Source organism: Rhea pennata, chromosome 10 (genome assembly GCF_028389875.1).
Source record: "Rhea pennata isolate bPtePen1 chromosome 10, bPtePen1.pri, whole genome shotgun sequence".
NCBI lineage: Eukaryota > Metazoa > Chordata > Aves > Rheiformes > Rheidae > Rhea > Rhea pennata.
In genome coordinates this window covers 18,746,021-18,764,404 of record NC_084672.1, presented here as the reverse complement: position 1 = coordinate 18,764,404, position 18,384 = coordinate 18,746,021, and the positions used below count along the sequence as shown (strand labels likewise).

At 38.0% G+C, this 18,384-nt stretch overlaps 1 protein-coding gene across 4 annotated transcripts in view; it reads left to right on the top strand.

Annotated features, from left to right (window-relative positions):
• The window catches only part of ANXA2 (annexin A2), a 29,950-nt gene extending 12,394 nt beyond the window's left edge, over positions 1–17,556 (top strand). For 2 of the 4 annotated variants that reach the window (XM_062584221.1, XM_062584223.1), the window contains exons 4-14: positions 2,967–3,061; positions 3,904–3,966; positions 6,344–6,457; positions 10,136–10,226; positions 10,907–10,986; positions 11,324–11,383; positions 12,051–12,144; positions 12,883–12,978; positions 13,422–13,480; positions 15,134–15,256; positions 17,179–17,556. In XM_062584221.1, coding sequence (XP_062440205.1) covers positions 2,967–3,061; positions 3,904–3,966; positions 6,344–6,457; positions 10,136–10,226; positions 10,907–10,986; positions 11,324–11,383; positions 12,051–12,144; positions 12,883–12,978; positions 13,422–13,480; positions 15,134–15,256; positions 17,179–17,238 — 935 coding nt within the window. In that variant the 3' untranslated portion in view covers positions 17,239–17,556. The remainder of the gene's footprint in view (positions 1–2,966; positions 3,062–3,903; positions 3,967–6,343; positions 6,458–10,135; positions 10,227–10,906; positions 10,987–11,323; positions 11,384–12,050; positions 12,145–12,882; positions 12,979–13,421; positions 13,481–15,133; positions 15,257–17,178) is intronic. The other 2 variants (XM_062584222.1, XM_062584224.1) reach the window with 2 other exon arrangements.
• The last annotated feature ends 828 nt before the right edge of the window (positions 17,557–18,384 follow it).

Here is an 18,384-nt window from a genome sequence, read left to right as displayed (position 1 = left end):
TCAAACTAAGCTTTGTAACTAAGACATGATGCTTTCCAGGGCCTCCAGGCCAGCCCTGTGTGAATAAGAGCACTGAGGCAGACTGACATCAATATGAGCTAAGAACCTGAGACTATTGGGTCCAGTATTTTTGTTCTTACCCCTTATGAAAAATGTAGTGAAGATGGAGGAAGGAATCTGAATATTTTAATTTGACTCACTGTTTTAGAATCTGTAGCTAAGGGTTACGAAGTCTTTTGCAACGTTCACACTAGTATGATTTGTTTTATAATATCTGATTAAATTCCTTTGTGTTGAGCTACTGTGAGGTCACTTTTGGGTAATAAGGCAAAACAAATAGAAAAAGATTCTATCAGGAACCTGAGTCCTTCCAGTAGTGGCTGATCCATTCCTTACTTTGTTTTCTATTGCAAAATCATCATTAACACACTGGTTACATTAGTCACATTTTACATTTATACTAGTATGCAAATGCGAAAGAAGCTATTTGCAATGCTTGCTATAGTAAATGGAGAAAGTTAAGTAGAAACTCTGGGCTTGAACTGACCTCTAGATTAGAGACACCTTAGTTAGGTTCAAAAGCTGGCATGCAACTCACCATAAAAAAAAAAGACTAGTTATATGTCATCTTCCTATTGCAGAAGAATATATCAGATGCGCAGTATTTATAGTTTTGCCTTTTGTAAGCTTCAGCTGACAAATAGTTCAGAACAAGCAATTACAAAGCACAGCTATAGGTTAGCTTGACAGTGGAGCATAATGGTTTGAGAGTTCTTCAAGCTGTCTCCTGTGTCCATCTATTTACACACTATGCTGATTCTTCTTTTTGGAAGAATTTATTATCTGGACGTTACTTCCAGCTACAGCATTATTCTCTATCTGTGTTTGAATGGCAGATCCAGATGGTTCTGGTTAATCAATAAAGTATGTGAGATGGAAAGGAGCATTTTACATAGAGACTGAATTCAGTGATATAGCATAAATCAGCACTGGAGAATTGGGGAAGGGAATAGAATTACTTTCAGTTGTATTGTTTTGCAGTGCATTCTTGTCTGCTGTATTAGATGAAGTAAGAAAATTAAATTGGAAGTCTAAAATTACAAATTCAAAATAAGGTTTTACTTGAGCAAGCAGTGAGTCCTCAACCAGGTCTTGTGAAGTATCAAGCAGTTACCATACTGCTTACGAATACCTGGGAGGACCTCTTTTGATTCTGTTCAGAACTGGCAATGTCAAAATGTGTCCTGCTTGCTAACAATTTCTTTGATTTGGCTTGTGGCGGGGACTTGCATTTCTAAATATTTTCCTTTGACTAACAGACTGGTTTATTGCAAGGGCAGGTTTTATAAGCTCTCATAGTAAGAAGATAGTTGAAATAATTTTAGAAGTTAGTTAAGGGACTATAAATACATTTTTTTTTCTTCTGTTGATGTTGAATAAGCAAAAGGTAACGATTTTATTTACATACTTGACTAATCAGTGGTGTTAGCTAATAGCATGGAAGTATTTGGTAAGTGTGGAGATGTGGTACTCATTTCTCTCTGGTGTTCATAGAATCAGACCAATAGGGCTGTCCCGTATGTGGTGTAAGCGGGAGAATGTAAGCGATGAAGCTCAGAACTGAAGTCCAGCAGTGCTGCAAGGGGTTGATTTAGAGATAGGAGGAAGTGGATGTCTTTGGCGAGTTGCTGTCTTTGCAGAGTGTACTTGGAGAAAACTAGATGTCTGCAGGGCATGATAATGTTGTGTCCAATGAGTTGGAGCCCTACCATAGGGCACAGAGAGAGGTCACACGATCCAGGTTCAGATAAAGATGCTCCAAAGCCATCCGTCAGACCAGGAAACAGAGCTGGGCTCTGTGGTATATTTTGAATTCCCAAGATCAAGCAGAAAATGAAAACAGATCAGAGGAAGAACTGTGCCAGTCCAAAGAATGCAAGTTTGGGAGAGTCTAGCTGAAAGCAGCAAGTAGGGGAAAAAGAGTGAATCTGAAGTGCATTTTGGCAGTAACAGGTAGGAATAGTGGCAGAGCCACAAGATGCTTCTCCTGCACTGGAAAGAACCTTGAGTAGTGAGTAGCAAGTAGCTGATATCTGAGAAATATCCTGTATAACAGAAAAAGCTTTTCCTCTATATGTATTGATCAGCATTGGTGGCAGCATGAATATCTGCCCTGCAGGATTTAAGGCTGTGGAATACATTAAATGCTATGGACAGCTAGAGAGTCTGACCCTGGATGTGTGCCTAGGCTTTCAACTTGTAATAAAACCAAATGATCTCCCTGTGTTCAGTCAGCAACTGCATTTAAGTGAGCAGATTCAGAAAACATCATCTAAACCTAAGCCTTTACTGAGTCAGCTGCTTAAAAGAAGAAGAAGATAGAGAGTTTGAGCATCCAAATTATCTGGGTAGCTTAGTTAAAACTCAGCATGGATCTTCTAAAGACCATTTCAAAAAAAAAGGGAGCACATACATAGCAGGTTTTCTTGATACTGGGATGAACTATCTTCTGAGCTGCTGAGAGAAAGTAATATAGTGTTGTCTTCCTGTTTCTGTTTGGAGTGTTGGTTAAGCTCCTAAGGGCAAATTAGAAAATATAACTGTTTTATTAAGAAGTCTTAATTGAAATCATGCTACTGAAATTACTGGACAGGCTGTAATAAGCTCAAATTTGTCACACACACACATACAGACACACATGTGAAATGGAGCACAGAAGTAGCAAAGCTGCTCATGGGCTGGGCTCAGCTGAGCTGAATGTGTGAGTATACACAGCAAGATGTGCATCACATCAAAAATTTAGGTTGTAATTGGTTGCAATATCTGCAAGGCCAGGACTTAACAGATTCTACACTAGAGAACTGCTGAGCCCTGATCCGGATTGCAGACATGCTGTGTTTTGAGTGTAGGAGAACAAATGGATAGAAACGAGAAGGCTTCTTTGACTCTGTCTTTTGTCATTGTAGGTGTGGATGAGGTCACCATCATCAACATCCTGACAAACCGCAGCAATGAACAGAGGCAGGATATTGCTTTTGCCTACCAGAGAAGAACCAAAAAGGTACCAAAATATGAAGGAATATGAAATACTGAATATTTTTCCTGTGCATAGTTAGGTTTTTGGGGCTCATATATTTCATGGGTATTCAGGTTCCATAAACTGGAGATAAATATTGCTTAATTTATCTTTTCACTGGCAGTAAAGATCCATTACTTTCTCTCTGCTGTCACAGTTTAGAAGTTGTGGGATTTACAAGTGTGTTCAGTATGCACAGTTGGAACTGAAATCTGTTGGAAATGAAGGTTTTTTAGTACCTCTAGAAATTAAGATGGGTAGCAGATCATCAGCCAGCCACAGGGTTACATGCTGAAACGTGCTAAACAGTATCAATTGTGTGTTTTTTTTTTTTTTTTTTTTTTTTTTTTTTTTTTTTTTTTTAAGTGTGGCAAAATAGCTACTTAAACCTGTGAAAGGCTTGGCAGGAAATGCTACAATTTGAAAGAAAACGTAAAAGGGAGAAGCTTTGGGTGGTATTTATTTATTAAGATAACTTAGCCTAAAGAAAATATTCAATTTCTATGCACAGTGTTAGCTTAAATAAAAGAAAACTGCAGTCAGTTGTGCTATGAATGCTGCATGTGTGGACAGTGAAGTAATCAACTGAACTATCACTAGATATTTTCCTCACAGAAATATCTGATGTACTGATCTATTGAGGAAAACGAATCTGTAAAACAGATACAACAGTCTGTATAATGAGTCTTGCTAACTGAAAGTCAGGAAGCATTTTCTTCGCTTTTGAGCTTTTGAATCTTGCTGTAATTGAAGTTTTATGTCCATGCAGAAGAAGAGAAGCTTACATAGAGTGCAGTTTAAGATTACAGTGAATGTCTCTTTTTCAGGTTTGCCAGACCCCAAATGGTAATCCTCCAATAGCAGCCCAGAGTGCGCATCCACAAACAAATGTAAAACTAGAGTTAAAGTTTGGAAATTCACCAATTTTTATGCATGGCTAATATAGGCACATGCAGAAACATGTGCAGGTTGGATGCATGTGTGTGCACACAGGCCTGCATCCCAGCAGTCACTCTCTGTGGGCACCATGAGAACTGTGAATATAACCTGGATCTTAATAACAAAATGTGTCACTTGAAACTCTGTTAAATGTTTTGCATGAGCACAAAAATGCATAGTCAAGAAAATCCATGCCTTCTTTCATTTAAATGTTTATCTCTTCATTTACCTTTCCTTGCTGCAACACAGGAACCAAATGAATTTATCAAGTGTGATAAGTGCCAAAGGATTAAATGACCTATAGAAACAATGGAAATTTGTAGTAGAAACCGCTCATGGAAACAAACAAGTGAATGACAGGAGAGGAAGAAATGGAATATGAAAAGACACATCTTGTCCGGTGATATAGATATATCTTCTAGGGAAAATATCTTATGGATTGCTTTGGCAATACGCTGTGCAGTTGCAGACACTGCTGGGGTGGCTATGGTTTATTGTTCATATTGTGCCTCACTGCAGGATTAGTCATTATATAGAAAAATGGTCTCAGATCTACCCCCATTTTTGTTTCTGTGAGCTGAACTCTAACAGGAACTAATGCTAATCCTGAGGAGCAGTGTTTCTACCAAAAAGTCTCTGAAATATTTTCCCTTCACCAGCATTAATGGAGCTATTGGTGATTACTGGGTATTAGTCTGCCCAAAGCTCTGTACATGTCTGATTTTAACTGCCACTGTCTACCAATAGTAGTTACTTTGAAATGAAATGCTAATACACAGGTGCACATTTGGAAAACTTCATAAAATCATTAATTTGTAAGTAGTAAAGAAAAAAAGGTATCTGTCAGTTGCCTGCTTCCTGCTTCTCTTTTGGTGCATCCCTAGCTATGGCAGAGAATAGTAAGGTGGAGCCCCTGCTTTCCTGTATGAGAGGGGAAGAGTTTGTTTTTCCAGAAGCCTGCTGATATGAGGGCAAGGGTTTGGTTTGGTTTGGGGTCTTTTGCTGCAGTTACTTTGGTAGAACTTATTGTATTTATATTATCTATTTGTATTTCCTTCAACCTTTACACCAAAGTACGAAGATTACAAAGACCGAATTCGCTTAGCTAATTGGAATTGATGGCATTGTCCTAAAATTTCTAACAGGGGTGTGCAGTATCTTCACTATTTCAGCTAATGTCTAAAGAACCTTTTTTCACACAAATGATGGAATGTTGCATCCAAACTGGGTTAGTGTAATAAAATATTTCTTAGACTAAAACAGTTAGACTTTCAAAACCTCTGTTCACTCTCTCGCTCCATCTGTGGAGTAAGTGCGTGTGATATTTGCATCTAGTAGTGTCCTGGGTTAATTGGTTACTCTGGAAACACACCAAATGCATTGGCTCTTTATCTCTCTGATACAAACTTTTTTGCAATTTTGCTGAGATTGTTTTCTTTTCTGTCTGTTTTTTTGTCCACACCCCCACCCCAAACTTGTTTGTGTAGAAACCAGTAATTTAAGTGCAGCAACTCTCTTCTGAATGCTACAGATTTAACTCCAGCTTTAAGAAACATAGTGATCTGTTTAGATCCCAGACTTTGATTCCAGGGATTTGAAATTTGTAACTACACTACAATGCAGCTGATAGTAGTGTTATTCAAGTTATATCCGAAGCCCATAAAAGAGGAAATGCCAGACTTTTTGCTACATATATGCATGCATCCTGTGAAGTGAAAATATCGGACTGTTTTTCCTCTAACATTGACTGAGAATTAACAATAGAGATTTTGACTACAGAATTCTGATGACTTCCTTAAGATAAGGCTGATTTTCCTGCACTCAGGGGCCATGTTTTCTCCTTGGCCAGCTGTTTGAGAACTGGACTGGTGCAGTGGAATAACTGTGCAGTCAATTTTCCAGTGTCTAAGCTAACGTAGGGCTGAGATAAATAGGAAAAACTCAAATAATGTAGTGCTACTAGGAGCATTATGAAGTGCGATGGAGAGGCGCCCACGATAGGGTGTCAAGCTCAGATCCATCGGTGCTTATTAGCACAGTGTCAGTGCTTCAAGACGAGAACCGAGTTGTACGGAGTCACTCGGATGTCTTGGCACCATGCTTCCCAGCACTTTGTCAGCCACCAGTGGATTTTTCTTATTTTCAAACCTGAGAAAAATTTCCTTTGCCCTAATTTCTTTCTTAGGCTTTTACGAAAGAAAAGCTCTTTATGTTCTGTTTCCATGTCAATTGTTGCAGGCTTGGAGATTTAAAGCACTACAAGCTAAATTCTCTGGAGATCAGAAGTGAGCTTTAATTATTTCTTCCATCTTCTCTTGATTTTTACAGGAACTTTCAGCAGCACTCAAGTCTGCTCTGTCAGGTCATTTGGAGGCGGTGATCTTGGGCTTGCTGAAGACACCTGCACAGTATGATGCCTCTGAATTGAAAGCTGCCATGAAGGTAAATGAACTTGAAGATTTAAATATGTCAAAGTCTGAGCCTTCCTCAAGAATAAGTATGGACTTGGTATTCAAACACAGTTTTCAAATACAGCTGCTGACATTTTAGTACTACAGTTTAAGTATCCAACTTCAAGGTACCTGAAATTTGAGTCTGCAATTAAAGAAATTCTGGAACCATGCAATCTTTCTTTTTATTTTATTATTTTATTATTATTATGATTATTATTTACTATTATTATTATTATAAAGTGTTAACCTCTCATTAGGAAAAAGTAATGTGAGGCAGGTCAGGAAGGACTGATAGGCTGTTCTGGCTGGTAGCTGCTCTTCTGCCTGCCTTTAAACAATGAACTGGTTCATAATAAAAAAAAAGCGTAAGAAAGCAGCTGGAGCCATTAAATCCTTTGTTAGCATTTATAGGCTTAATAAAAAGTAGTTTGCTATTACTGGGTCATATCATTGATCTTGAAAGAACATCCTGTACCCAGGCCTTTCTCTGTAGAACACAAGGAGGAGGAGGAGAAGGAGGAGGTCGGGGCATGTGTTGAAAGGAATCTTAGAGAAACAGCACAGCAATGGGTCTGAGTTCAGTCCCCTGCAATCACAGGCAAGCGTGGAATAGATCACTAGTTAAGAAAAATCTGCCCCACTGGTTGCTGAAACAAGGCTTTGAGAGGTTCGCATGCCAGTGTTTTTACCTTTCTAAGCAAACGAAGGTTTGGGAGTTTGTATTTATAAGCATCTCTTAAACTCTTAATGTTCTTGATCAGGTTAGTTTTGTTTTTTGTTTTTGTTTAATGATAACAAAAAAGTATTAAAATATGTGCAATAGAACTCAGAACAAGACAAAGAGTTGATTTGATTACTGTTTCCAGACAGTGAAACAAATGTACAAAAATAATACCAGTGCACCAATAACAAGTAAGGAGAGATGATCGCTGTTTTAACTGTGGGCCATATTCATTCTTTGAGCAATCGGATGCTGCCCTCTTCTGGTTTAGGGAGAGGCTATCCATAATTTGTTGTGAATCAGATAATAATTTTAAAATTTGGAAATTTTTTATGTGGTGTGTTATGTTAGAATGACCACGTACTTATCTAGCACTTGTGCTGTATTTACAGCCAGAAGGTCAAGCCATTGCCTTAGAGTAGATAGCCACAGATGTAGAGTATTGTATTTTCTTTACCGGCTAGATGTTTCCCTCTTCCAAGCATTCATCTAATACTCTGAATTTGCTTACAAAATACTGCTGTTCTTGCTTGAACTTAAATTTTAGTTGCTATTTTTTCAGGTATATATTCTTACAAAATACTTCAAAAATAGCTAGAGATCATTACATTTTGTTAGCCTTCGTTTCTTCCCCGGATATCTATTAGAACCATTCTGTAGAGAGTCTTTCTAATTCTCTTAGCTGTGAGACATTATATGAAATTGCTTGGTTTTAGTCCTCTCTTTTCTCCATCACTAAAGACACTTTTTCCAAGACAGTAATTTTTTGCATAATTACCTGCATTTTCCACATGTAAACGCATACTGTATGAGAGGTTTTCCTGATCTGTTTGCCTGCAGACTCCTCTTGGATTTCTGTACAAACTATGCCTATTTTTGTCAGATACCATACAAAATTCATTCCAAGGGTCTTAACAAACAGCTTCCTAACAGGAATCCTAATAGTGTTCTTTCCTTTTGCTGGTGATTCTGGCAAATGAGAGTAATGGGATTTGCATGAGTATCATTTATTGGCTAGTAGGTGAAAAGCAAAAACAAAAAACAACCCACAAAATGGAACAAAAGAACAAACTTCTCAGTGGAATCTATTTAAAGAAGTGTTTTGTGGGTTTTTTTGTTGTTGCTGTTGTTTTGTTTTATTTTTGTTTTGTTTTTCCCCAGTACTAAGGCTGGCTTTACTAAATAGTCACCCAGATATTGTCTGTGGTCACTAGAGAGCAGCATTTTCAGGTCACCTATGTTAGTCTCCTATTCTAAAACTGTCCTTTAGAGACTCCTGTCTCTATCCAGGAGCTATAGATGAAGCATGTAAGGACTAATTGCTTTGAGGGAGGTATTCTCTTGACCTAATTAGGTGTCTTATTTTAATGTCACCTTACTAGTCCCTTGTCTAGTTACACCTATTGTTTACAATTATTTAACTGTTTTGGTTATCTGGAAATGTTCATTTTATGTGATAGCAATGGAAAGTATAGTTCCACTCAAATCTTTATGCTGGCATTTTTAACACCAAATAAGGCATACATAATATATGCATCATATATGGCAAGAAACATATTCTATTAATACTCTGCACATTATATATGAGAGAAATTCTGTCTAAGTTGCAGGCTTCTGTAAAGCCTAGCCTAATACTGCATTTTACAGATTTATGCCAATTAGGCAAGACTGGAAGATCATGTTTTAATATATAATTAATACATTTTAATATGTAATATTAAGTCATTTCTTTTAATTAATGATAATGCAAAATCCACTTTGCCTTCTTTCATGTATGAGACAATCTACATAACTGTTGTCTTGCAATACAATATACTTTTTCTGACTCAGTCAAGAATTTAGTATATGCTCTTGTGATTTGCCGCATCCAAGATGTAACAAGAATATTGCAGTATTGTCAGCAAATATTTAAAAATGATTATGTCTGTTTTTCTATGTAAAATAGTTCCACAAGGTTTAGAGCACATCAATGAAGCCACATTATTTTGGAGCAGCTGAGTTGCTGTGAGGTTTAATTGATAACTGATACATTTTCATGTGGTTTGTAGTTTTATTATATTGCTAATACCTATATTATTCTTTAAATAGTACTTTGAACTAAACTGCATTACTACTGACTCTTCATTAAGTTTATTTTAGCTCTACAGGAAGCTAAGCAGAAATCTGATTTGTTACATTTTGATCTTGATCACAAAACCTGATTTGAAATACATACAAGTCCTCTCAATTCACCTACCTTGATCAAGATGTACATTTTAAATCAGAATACTTAATCTATCATACTAAAGATATTTTTTCTTTAACATCAATATAGCTATATAATATGGTTCTGTCTGTGTTTGTGTATTGAGAAGCACATGGAAAATGTGCATAGTTCAAGGGGAGGCTGTTTGTGAGCTGGAAACTCAGAACATGGTTGAATCTTTGCTGAACTGGAGACAAGGCCATTGCTAATGACTGTGTCATCTTCAGCCTCCTATTTATAGTAGGGAGGTGCATGGAGGGAGGTGAGGAGGAAAAGCTGGGAAGAACATGTTGATGTCTGCGTATTTGCATGCTGAAAATGAGATTTTTGTCCTGTGCTCTCAGTGGAAAGATAGAAGAGAATCGTACATTGACAGTGATGTGTTTACCTCATCCTGTTATGCTGGTGGGGAGGTCTGGTAAGTGTTATAAGCACTTATGGCCAACAAATATTTCCCATAGATATTATCTAGTGTATCTCAAAGCTAATAGAATAATATTTGGCAACTAAAAATGTTCCATCTGGGATTTCTCAGGGACGTTACAAACATGTATACAGTTGGCAAAAATATCCCTGAACAGTTGTGAAACTGTTAGAGTGGGAGAAAGGAAAAATGGTAGCAAAATGTCACTAAAATATTTTGAAACCCTTCAAGCATGTCTGTTCATTTCTGGCTTAACTGTATTGTGTATGTGTTGCAGGGTCTGGGAACTGATGAAGACACACTCATTGAAATCGTCTGCTCCCGGACAAATCAGGAGCTTTATGAAATTAACAGAGTCTACAGGGAAAGTAAGTTTACACTGAAAGTTGCAACGTACTATGCTTGTCCAAAACCTTACCTAGATAAGTCCCCCCCGACTGCCAATTTGATTGATAAAGTCACTTGCCCTGCATCTGCTTTGATTCTCTGGTAGTCAGGCCGAAGAAATTACTTTATATTGACATACTGGATATTATTGTGTATCTATAGTTTCATCTGTTGCTGGATAATAAACAAATTGGAGAACATTTGCTAGTCATCTAAGTTGTGTCTAAGTAGGTTTGTTTTCTGTGTTACATGCGTTCTGTATGTAGTGACAGAAATAATGATAGTAGATTTAGCAATTCCTGGATCAGTTATTTAATAAGCATTTGAAACTGAAATCTAGTAAGGCATTTTTATGAGCTTATTTGATAGACCTGCCAGAAAAGACAAAAAAAAGAACTCCATAAAAGTATATATTCACAGAGTGGTTGAGGTTGGAAGGGAGCTGTGGAGATTATCTAGTCCAGTGCCTCTGCTCAGGCAGGGTCACCTAGAGCACATTGCACGGAATCATGTCTGGGTGGGTTCGGAATATCTGCAGAGAAGGAGATTCTCCAGCCTCTCTAGGCAACCTGTTTCAGTGTTTTGTCTCTCATAGTAAAGAAGTTTTTCCATAAGAATCTGTAGAACATCACTAAATAGAAAAGCATTTTCTGTTTTCTAGTGTACAAGACAGAACTAGAAAAGGACATTATATCAGACACATCTGGTGACTTTCGCAAGCTAATGGTTGCCTTGGCCAAGGTATATCTGTCCATATTTTTCTGCTTTTCTTAATCTGCCTGCCCTTTGGTAGTTGACTGATACCTTTTAATAAAATGATTGGATTTCAGATTCAACTTTGAATTTTCTCCTACTGTCTCTTGGTGTGTGGGGGGGGAGGTAACTCAAATGTTGAAAGGCAAAGCACCTTGACGGGGGCACAGCATTCATAGCAGCAGCTTAATAATGGAGATGAAACATACTGTAATGATTATTCATACAGAAAATACTGATAAACAAACAAAATAACAAATATGTGTAGAGCAAACTGCTTGCAATGTATTAAATCTCTTCTAAATACTGCTATCTTTGTTTGAAGGGCAAAAGGTGTGAAGATACTTCTGTGATTGATTATGAGTTGATTGACCAAGATGCTAGGGTAAGTGCTAGTAATGACCATTGAATGTTCTTAAGTTGACTGAATTTTGGGGGATGTTCAGTTAGAGCACAAATGTTGCACGTGTGAAAACCACTTGTAGAAATAGGTATGTGTATTTCAAATTGTCCTGCATAGCAGTGTTTGCATGTAGTTGAGGTATCTACCACTTGCAATGTTGACATCTTCAATTATCTGTTTGGATGGGCTACTTACCCGCTAGCAGTTTCATAGTAGCTCTCTGGTATTTCCCTTAGGCATATTGAAAAAGAGATGCTTTAAGAAAAGGAAGTACTGATGCATTGCAAGACTGGCAGTGGCAGCCAAGTAATTCCAAAAAATTAGGAGTTAGGTATCACTGAACTTACTGGCTGATTTGCTTTTTTACTACATCTGTGCTTGTCAGATTTACCTCATTTACCTCAACTCTACTGAATGCAGCTAAATACAGAGTAAAACCTGTAAATAGACATAAATACACGGTAAAACCTGGCTTAGTTTCAGATTAGTTCCATGGATCTTATCCTTGGTGGTCTGGCCAACAGTGTGTCCTTTTGTGTTTCTGCCATTGACACAGTTACAGTCATGCTTGGTTTCCAGTAAAGATATTATATATGTTTGAGATGGCTTCTCGTATAACCCGTGATTTTGCTCATCGTTCTTATCCCAGGAACTCTATGATGCCGGCGTGAAGAGAAAGGGAACTGATGTGCCAAAGTGGATCAACATTATGACTGAAAGAAGTGTTCCTCACCTCCAAAAAGGTACTTCTCAAGAAACAGATTTTAGGGTTTTTTTCCTCCCTACAGAAGGAAAATAGACCCCAAGTGGTAAGTATTTCATCTCAGATGTGGTTCAAGTGAGTGTAAAAAGCTATGAAACTTGGAAATCTTAATTTATAACCAAACATTTTTTTAATGCATTTATTTCTGTGGATGTGTTAATCTCTCAATTTGAATGTGCATATAGCTCTTTTCTACACAGGTGCAACAGTCACTCAGTGGTATTTCACCTACACTGAGAATGTAAATGTTATAAATCTAGAAAACTGGGCTGCAGGAGACCTTGAGAGTTCCTTTAGCTTTTCCCTCTGTGCTAGAGTAGGTCAGCTATGTCACGTGTTTAAACTGGATATTGAAGCTGCTCAGGAGTGGCTCTGGTATTGCTGTAAGAAGCACATGGGAAAGCCAGTTTGGAAAATTTTCTTTTCAGGAGCTGTGTTTGTTTAGCTTTGAACAGCCCATTTTTTTTCAAAAAAATATTAATGGCAGGATGATATTTTACTGGACATTTGAGATATTTGAGAAGAAGCCCATAACATCAGAACTTTACCCTCAGCTGACAAGTTTAGGCTATACTGAAGATCCAAGTTCTCAGAAGGATTTGGACAGAGACTTTTTCATCATACGCATCTGCATTGCACTCTGCACTTTTGGCTTAGGTGGTTCTTCTACTGGTTCTTTCTTTGGTTTTGTTTTCACTTCTTTTCTTTCTTACGATAGTGTTTGAGAGATACAAGAGCTACAGCCCATATGATATGTTGGAGAGCATCAAGAAGGAAGTTAAGGGAGACCTGGAGAATGCCTTCCTTAATCTTGGTGAGTTACTCAGAGGTAAAGAATATCTTTAGATACAATCCATTTCAGGCTAAGGGAGAACTGAGAGGTGTTCAGGCAAGTGGAGAACAAAGAAAGCTCAGCCTTGAAGAGGGATTTCTCAGAGATCAGCGTACAATTAATATTGGTTGTTTTTGAAAGGTGGACATAAGAATGAATTTTAGTGTATGTGGAGGAGGGCTAGCATTCTGGAAAGAAACTAGCTGTGAGGGAAATACCAATTGTTCACAAAGTTCCCAAAACAACTTGTAAGTAACAAATACCTCAGGTAAAAATCATTTCTCTATGTTCCCTTTTGGAGAAACTTTTGCTGCAAACTTTTATTCTAACTACTTATTATGTCTTTAAAAAGACTCTGGGATTCTGTGTTGCGTTAATCCAAGTGTGGGCAGGATGTTTAACTGTTCTTGTCTCTGTCTCTTCAGTCCAGTGCATTCAGAACAAGCAGCTGTATTTTGCAGACAGGCTGTACGATTCTATGAAGGTAAGGAAGACTTTGTCTGTTGTTTTTTTTTGTTTGTTTTTTTGTTTTCTTTTTCCCTCCATGTTTCATCAAATTTTTATTCCTTAAACACTTTTATTCATGAAATATTTGACACAGGAAGAAATTAACAATGGCTGCATATTGTTCAAAAGAATACTTTTGAACGTTACAGGTATAAAAATCTATTCTAGTACATCTGATATTGTCTGGTAAGGTCAAAATACAGATACAGCAGAGTAGTTGACTGCTACTGGAGTAACTGTATGTGAAGACGTAAAGCAGAACTATAACTACAAATTTTCTCCAGATCTTATTTCAAATATATTTTTATTAAAAAAAAAAAAAAAAAAAAAAAAAAAAAAAAAAACTTTCAAAGAACAGTAATGTTCATCAGCTGTTTTTTCCACACCTTCTTCTCAGGTTTCCTTTTGGATCATACCCCTTGCTGAATCAGTAGTGTTTGGTTTATTCAGAAGAAACTTATTCTGAGGGTTCTGGGTTAAATTCTGGTTAATATTAGTGAGAAAGAGGTTAATACTATCATTGTTGTATAGTCTGGGATTATGAATAGGTGGATAGTTCCTGAATGTCAAGCTTAGGTTTTACATGTAAGTTTATAGTCAGTGTAGTTCATATCTAAGTGAAGGATGTTTGACCTGAAGGTTGTAAGTTGTCAGAAGACAAGATGCATAGTATAGATTTAAAATGAAATACTTCAGAGAAAAATGAAAGGTTGCAGAAAAATGTGGGCTAAATAGCAAGAAAAACTCAAACCTGCGGCCTGATGGAGTATGGAAGCACAGACAAAAAACGTTCTTGATATACTGTTGTCCTACTATACCATCAAATTCTGATTTTGTGGTGCTGCCAAAAAACAGCATGTGGATAGGAAGTAAGATGAGGAAGGTAAAACATGAATGATTAAGCGTGCATTTTTATTTTATTTATTTATTTACAATAAAGCTGTAAAAATTATGTTATCTGAGAAGGAATGCATGAAACTTTCTAAGGACACCCACATAGTTTATGATAGGCCATTTTAAGCTAGTGTTAACATAGGACTTTCAGAACTTGAAGTGTTAGAATGTCCTGCTGTTAATAGTTCAGGTTTCATATTTATTCAGGGATAATTTTAAATGTTCCCCTTTAAAATAGTAATAATCTTTAGTCCTGATTGTCTAAAGGTATAGTTAGCCCAGGTTTATTAAGGGCTTACCATAATGATCAGTTGATTATAATTAGCAAAGTCAGACATATCTTGCAGGCAACAAAGAGCTGATAGGAGAAAATCCGTTGAAGAGTCAAAATAAGACATTAAATTAGCCACAGAATACCTTCTTGAGGAAGAGGTTGAGAGAAAAACGCCTGAGGACTGTCAGTTGGCAGGAAGACCTCCTTGGGAATCAGGACTGCTGCTTTTACTGTTTAGATAGCTAAATTTGTGACCAGAATTTGATCAAATTCTGATGATGAAAGAGAAATGTTTGTGCTCAAACTCCTAGATCACAACAATGGCCTTAGTTACAAGGTTGAATTCATTGTACCGTTCATGGCTGCAGCTGAGTTGCCTGTAGTTTTCTGTCTTTCCATCAGATACAGTGGTCTTTTTATGCATTTCAGCTATTATACTTCTGTGTGTGAATCTGCTTGTAGGGCAAGGGAACCCGGGACAAGGTTCTGATCAGGATTATGGTCTCCCGCTGTGAGGTTGACATGCTGAAAATTAAGAGTGAATTCAAGAGGAAATATGGAAAATCCCTCTATTATTTCATCCAGGTAAGTTTTCAGGTTTCTTTTTATATCAACTGTATGACCTTCACAGTGCTCTTTGGATCAATTGCACCATTAGAATTTATGGAAGATTTTTTTTAGAGGCTGAAGTGAAGATAGTAGATCATTACTAAGCACTATTGAAAAGCCTATCTTTAACTTTGTAGGCTACAGCCAGTACAATTCTAGGTAGCCATTTGACTGAATATACAGGTTTTTTGTAATAGGTTGATGTGTTACGAAGGAAAAAAAAATGTTCTGCCCCTATCCCCAGAGCAAAAGAGAGAAAAAACCAAACTGTTATGTGATTGCTGAATGAAAATAGATCATTTGATTTGCTGCTCCCTTCAACATCAGCAGTCAACAAATAACCTTTTTAGCTTGAGTGATTTTGTCCATTTTCCTTGACTGGGCAAGAACTACAAGTGTTAGGTATAATTTAATATTGTGTTATAGGTAAAGGGCTTGTGCATCTGATTAGAAGTGGGCTCCTGCTCACCCTCACATCAGCATGTAATACATTCCCCACTTTTCCTAGTGGAGACGTTGTTGCATGAAAATCTTAAGTCCAATTCTTTTCCTCCTGGATGAACTTCGAAATAAAATGTCAATTTGAAGTTATAAATAAGTTTTCAAAATGGTTCTTGTTATATGACAATTAACTGGAAGGAGTTATCCTTCAAGAAAACCTTCTCTGTTCACAGTGTGTTCTTCTAAAGCATTTTCAATGCTAGTCTTTTGGACTGTCTCTCAGAAAGTGTAGAGCTGAAAGCTACCTTGGGGGTGACACCTGAGAGTAGGCTCCATGCTTGGAACTTTGGTTTGGCAGACACAGCAATTAGTTTTAGGTCGTACGTCACTCAATATTTAACTCAGTTTTCTCTGCACCATAGGGAGAAATGTGGTAGAAGCTGACTGCAGCTTGCTTCTCTTGCTATATTAATAGAATTTTCTAGTTGTTTAGGCAGATATATTTCATTTAATCTACATATCCCATTTAGGCTATGTACTGGATACTTAGTATATCTATGCAAACTATTAAAAATGTGTATATTGGAGAGTGCTACGAACTGTATTATGTTAGGAACAAAACAGGTTTCTGTTAATTCATTTCTGATAAAGCTTTTAACCACTGTTTGGTTATTAATTTTGACATATACTTAGCGCAATGTTTCTCGTTCTGATGCCCTCACTATAGTGTTTTATTTCAGTTCTCGTGGGTCACCATTGCATGAGTCCATCCAGTAATACGGTCCAGATCAGCGTTAGTCTGTGGCAGCTCTGCATCAGATTTATTGGGTGACTTTGGGTGGGTCACTTGATTTCCCTGTGTGTCTCTTCTCCATCTAGGAATTGGGAATAATACTTCCTTTCATCTTTCCTGTATTGGTCTTGGCTTCTGAGACAGGAAGATACAAGGGCCATCTTGAATTTGTGTGTGCAGCTCAAGCCTGATTTGGAATACAAATAGAGTATTTTTGGAAAAGATTGAGCTGTGCATTTGCCATTGCAAGCCCTTTAACTTTTGATTTAAAGAGCTCTATTGTGTGTTGAGGCTGATGGATGATCAAATACCAACAGAAACCTTTTCAGTGCTGTCACTTACTCAAATCTACACTATGTTGGCAGTGAACTTACTGATTTTTGTGGTCATCAGTGAAAAGGAACTGAGACATGTCCTTCAGCCTTTCTTTGTCATCTTACTGTTTTTGTAACAAAATTTCCCTCCTTAGCCTTGCATTTATATCACAATTACAAAGATTTTCAGTTCACGCATAAGTATAAAGCTGTAATAGTCTCCTCCAAACTCACAAGGCTTTCAACTGTGAAATGTAGTCTGTCTCACAAGTTTAGAATATAATACATAAACCTTCATATTTTGACTCTTCTCTCATATGTATTTTGCTTTTCCCCTGCTTGCTTTACAGCAAGACACAAAAGGCGATTACCAGAGGGCACTGCTGAACCTGTGTGGTGGAGAGGACTGAAAACTGTGATGGAAGAAATCCGAATCCAGAGACATGCTTTTTGCTCTTCATTTTACTGTAATCCTAGAAAAAAATGGCTTGCCTAGCTAACCTTGACTTGCCTCTATATCTGCAAGACCACTGATATTGTATGCTTTCTGGTGCTGTTTGTACTTCTCAGTAGCAGTGCTCTGCTTGGCTTTACCAAAGTCCCTAACAGCATGAAGCCAGAGAAATTTGCATTCCAAAGATAAAGAGGTTCAAAGTGTTGGTGAAAGACTCTGCCTCTTTGTGTAATGTTTCTAATAATATATGAATAAAACTGAATTTTTACTTTAAGATGACAGATATTTTTCAGATCTCTAATCTGAAAACTGTGCAAACAATCGATACATATTTAGCCTTCGCTGTCCAGTCTCTGTGGCTTTTTTTCCTTCCCAGGATTTGCTACTCTTGGCTGAAACCATATCTTGAAACTCTTCCTGTTTAATGATCCACTTTTTCACGAGACACCAAATCATCATCTCGTTCTTTCTGAATAAGTGACAGTATAACCTGAGCCACACCTGCGTTTTCTTTGCCTGTGTAGGATGAGGAGGAGCATGCATATAGGTAACTGCAATTAATTTTTAGCAATCACAATTTGTTTATGTAGCTTGTCGCTGGCCAGGTTAGCCTCGCACAGCCGCTGAGGCAGAGCCGCGCTTGCTGTGCTATTGGAGCTGCTGGTTGGAGCCAGGCCCCTCCTGCACCGGGGCAGCACCTGGCGCCTTACAGCCCTGCAGTTCCCCGCGGGAGAGGCAGCTCCGCCGCCCTGCTGTGGCGGCAGCCCTCGACATGGGCTTTTCAGAGAGCCTCTCGGGCAAGGAAGCTTGCATCTCTCTGCGCCCTATGCGCTGCCTTACAGTGGGAAATCGTCATAGGGAAAACTTCACAATCTTTCTTAAACAGTGCCAACAGCTTGTCTGTAAAGTAAGTGTTCCCTTCGGAAAGCTTGCTGCTGTGGCCCACTGCATGGACACGTCCAATTGGCCTGGAAGAGCCTGGCACGCAAGGCTGGCCCTTTTAGTGAGGAGGAATTCCCTGCCTCGCTGCTCCGCTCTCCGCCCCGCTGGGCTGTACTGAGAGCAGGTGCGCGCGTGGAGAGAGCGGCGTGTTCGGCCCCGC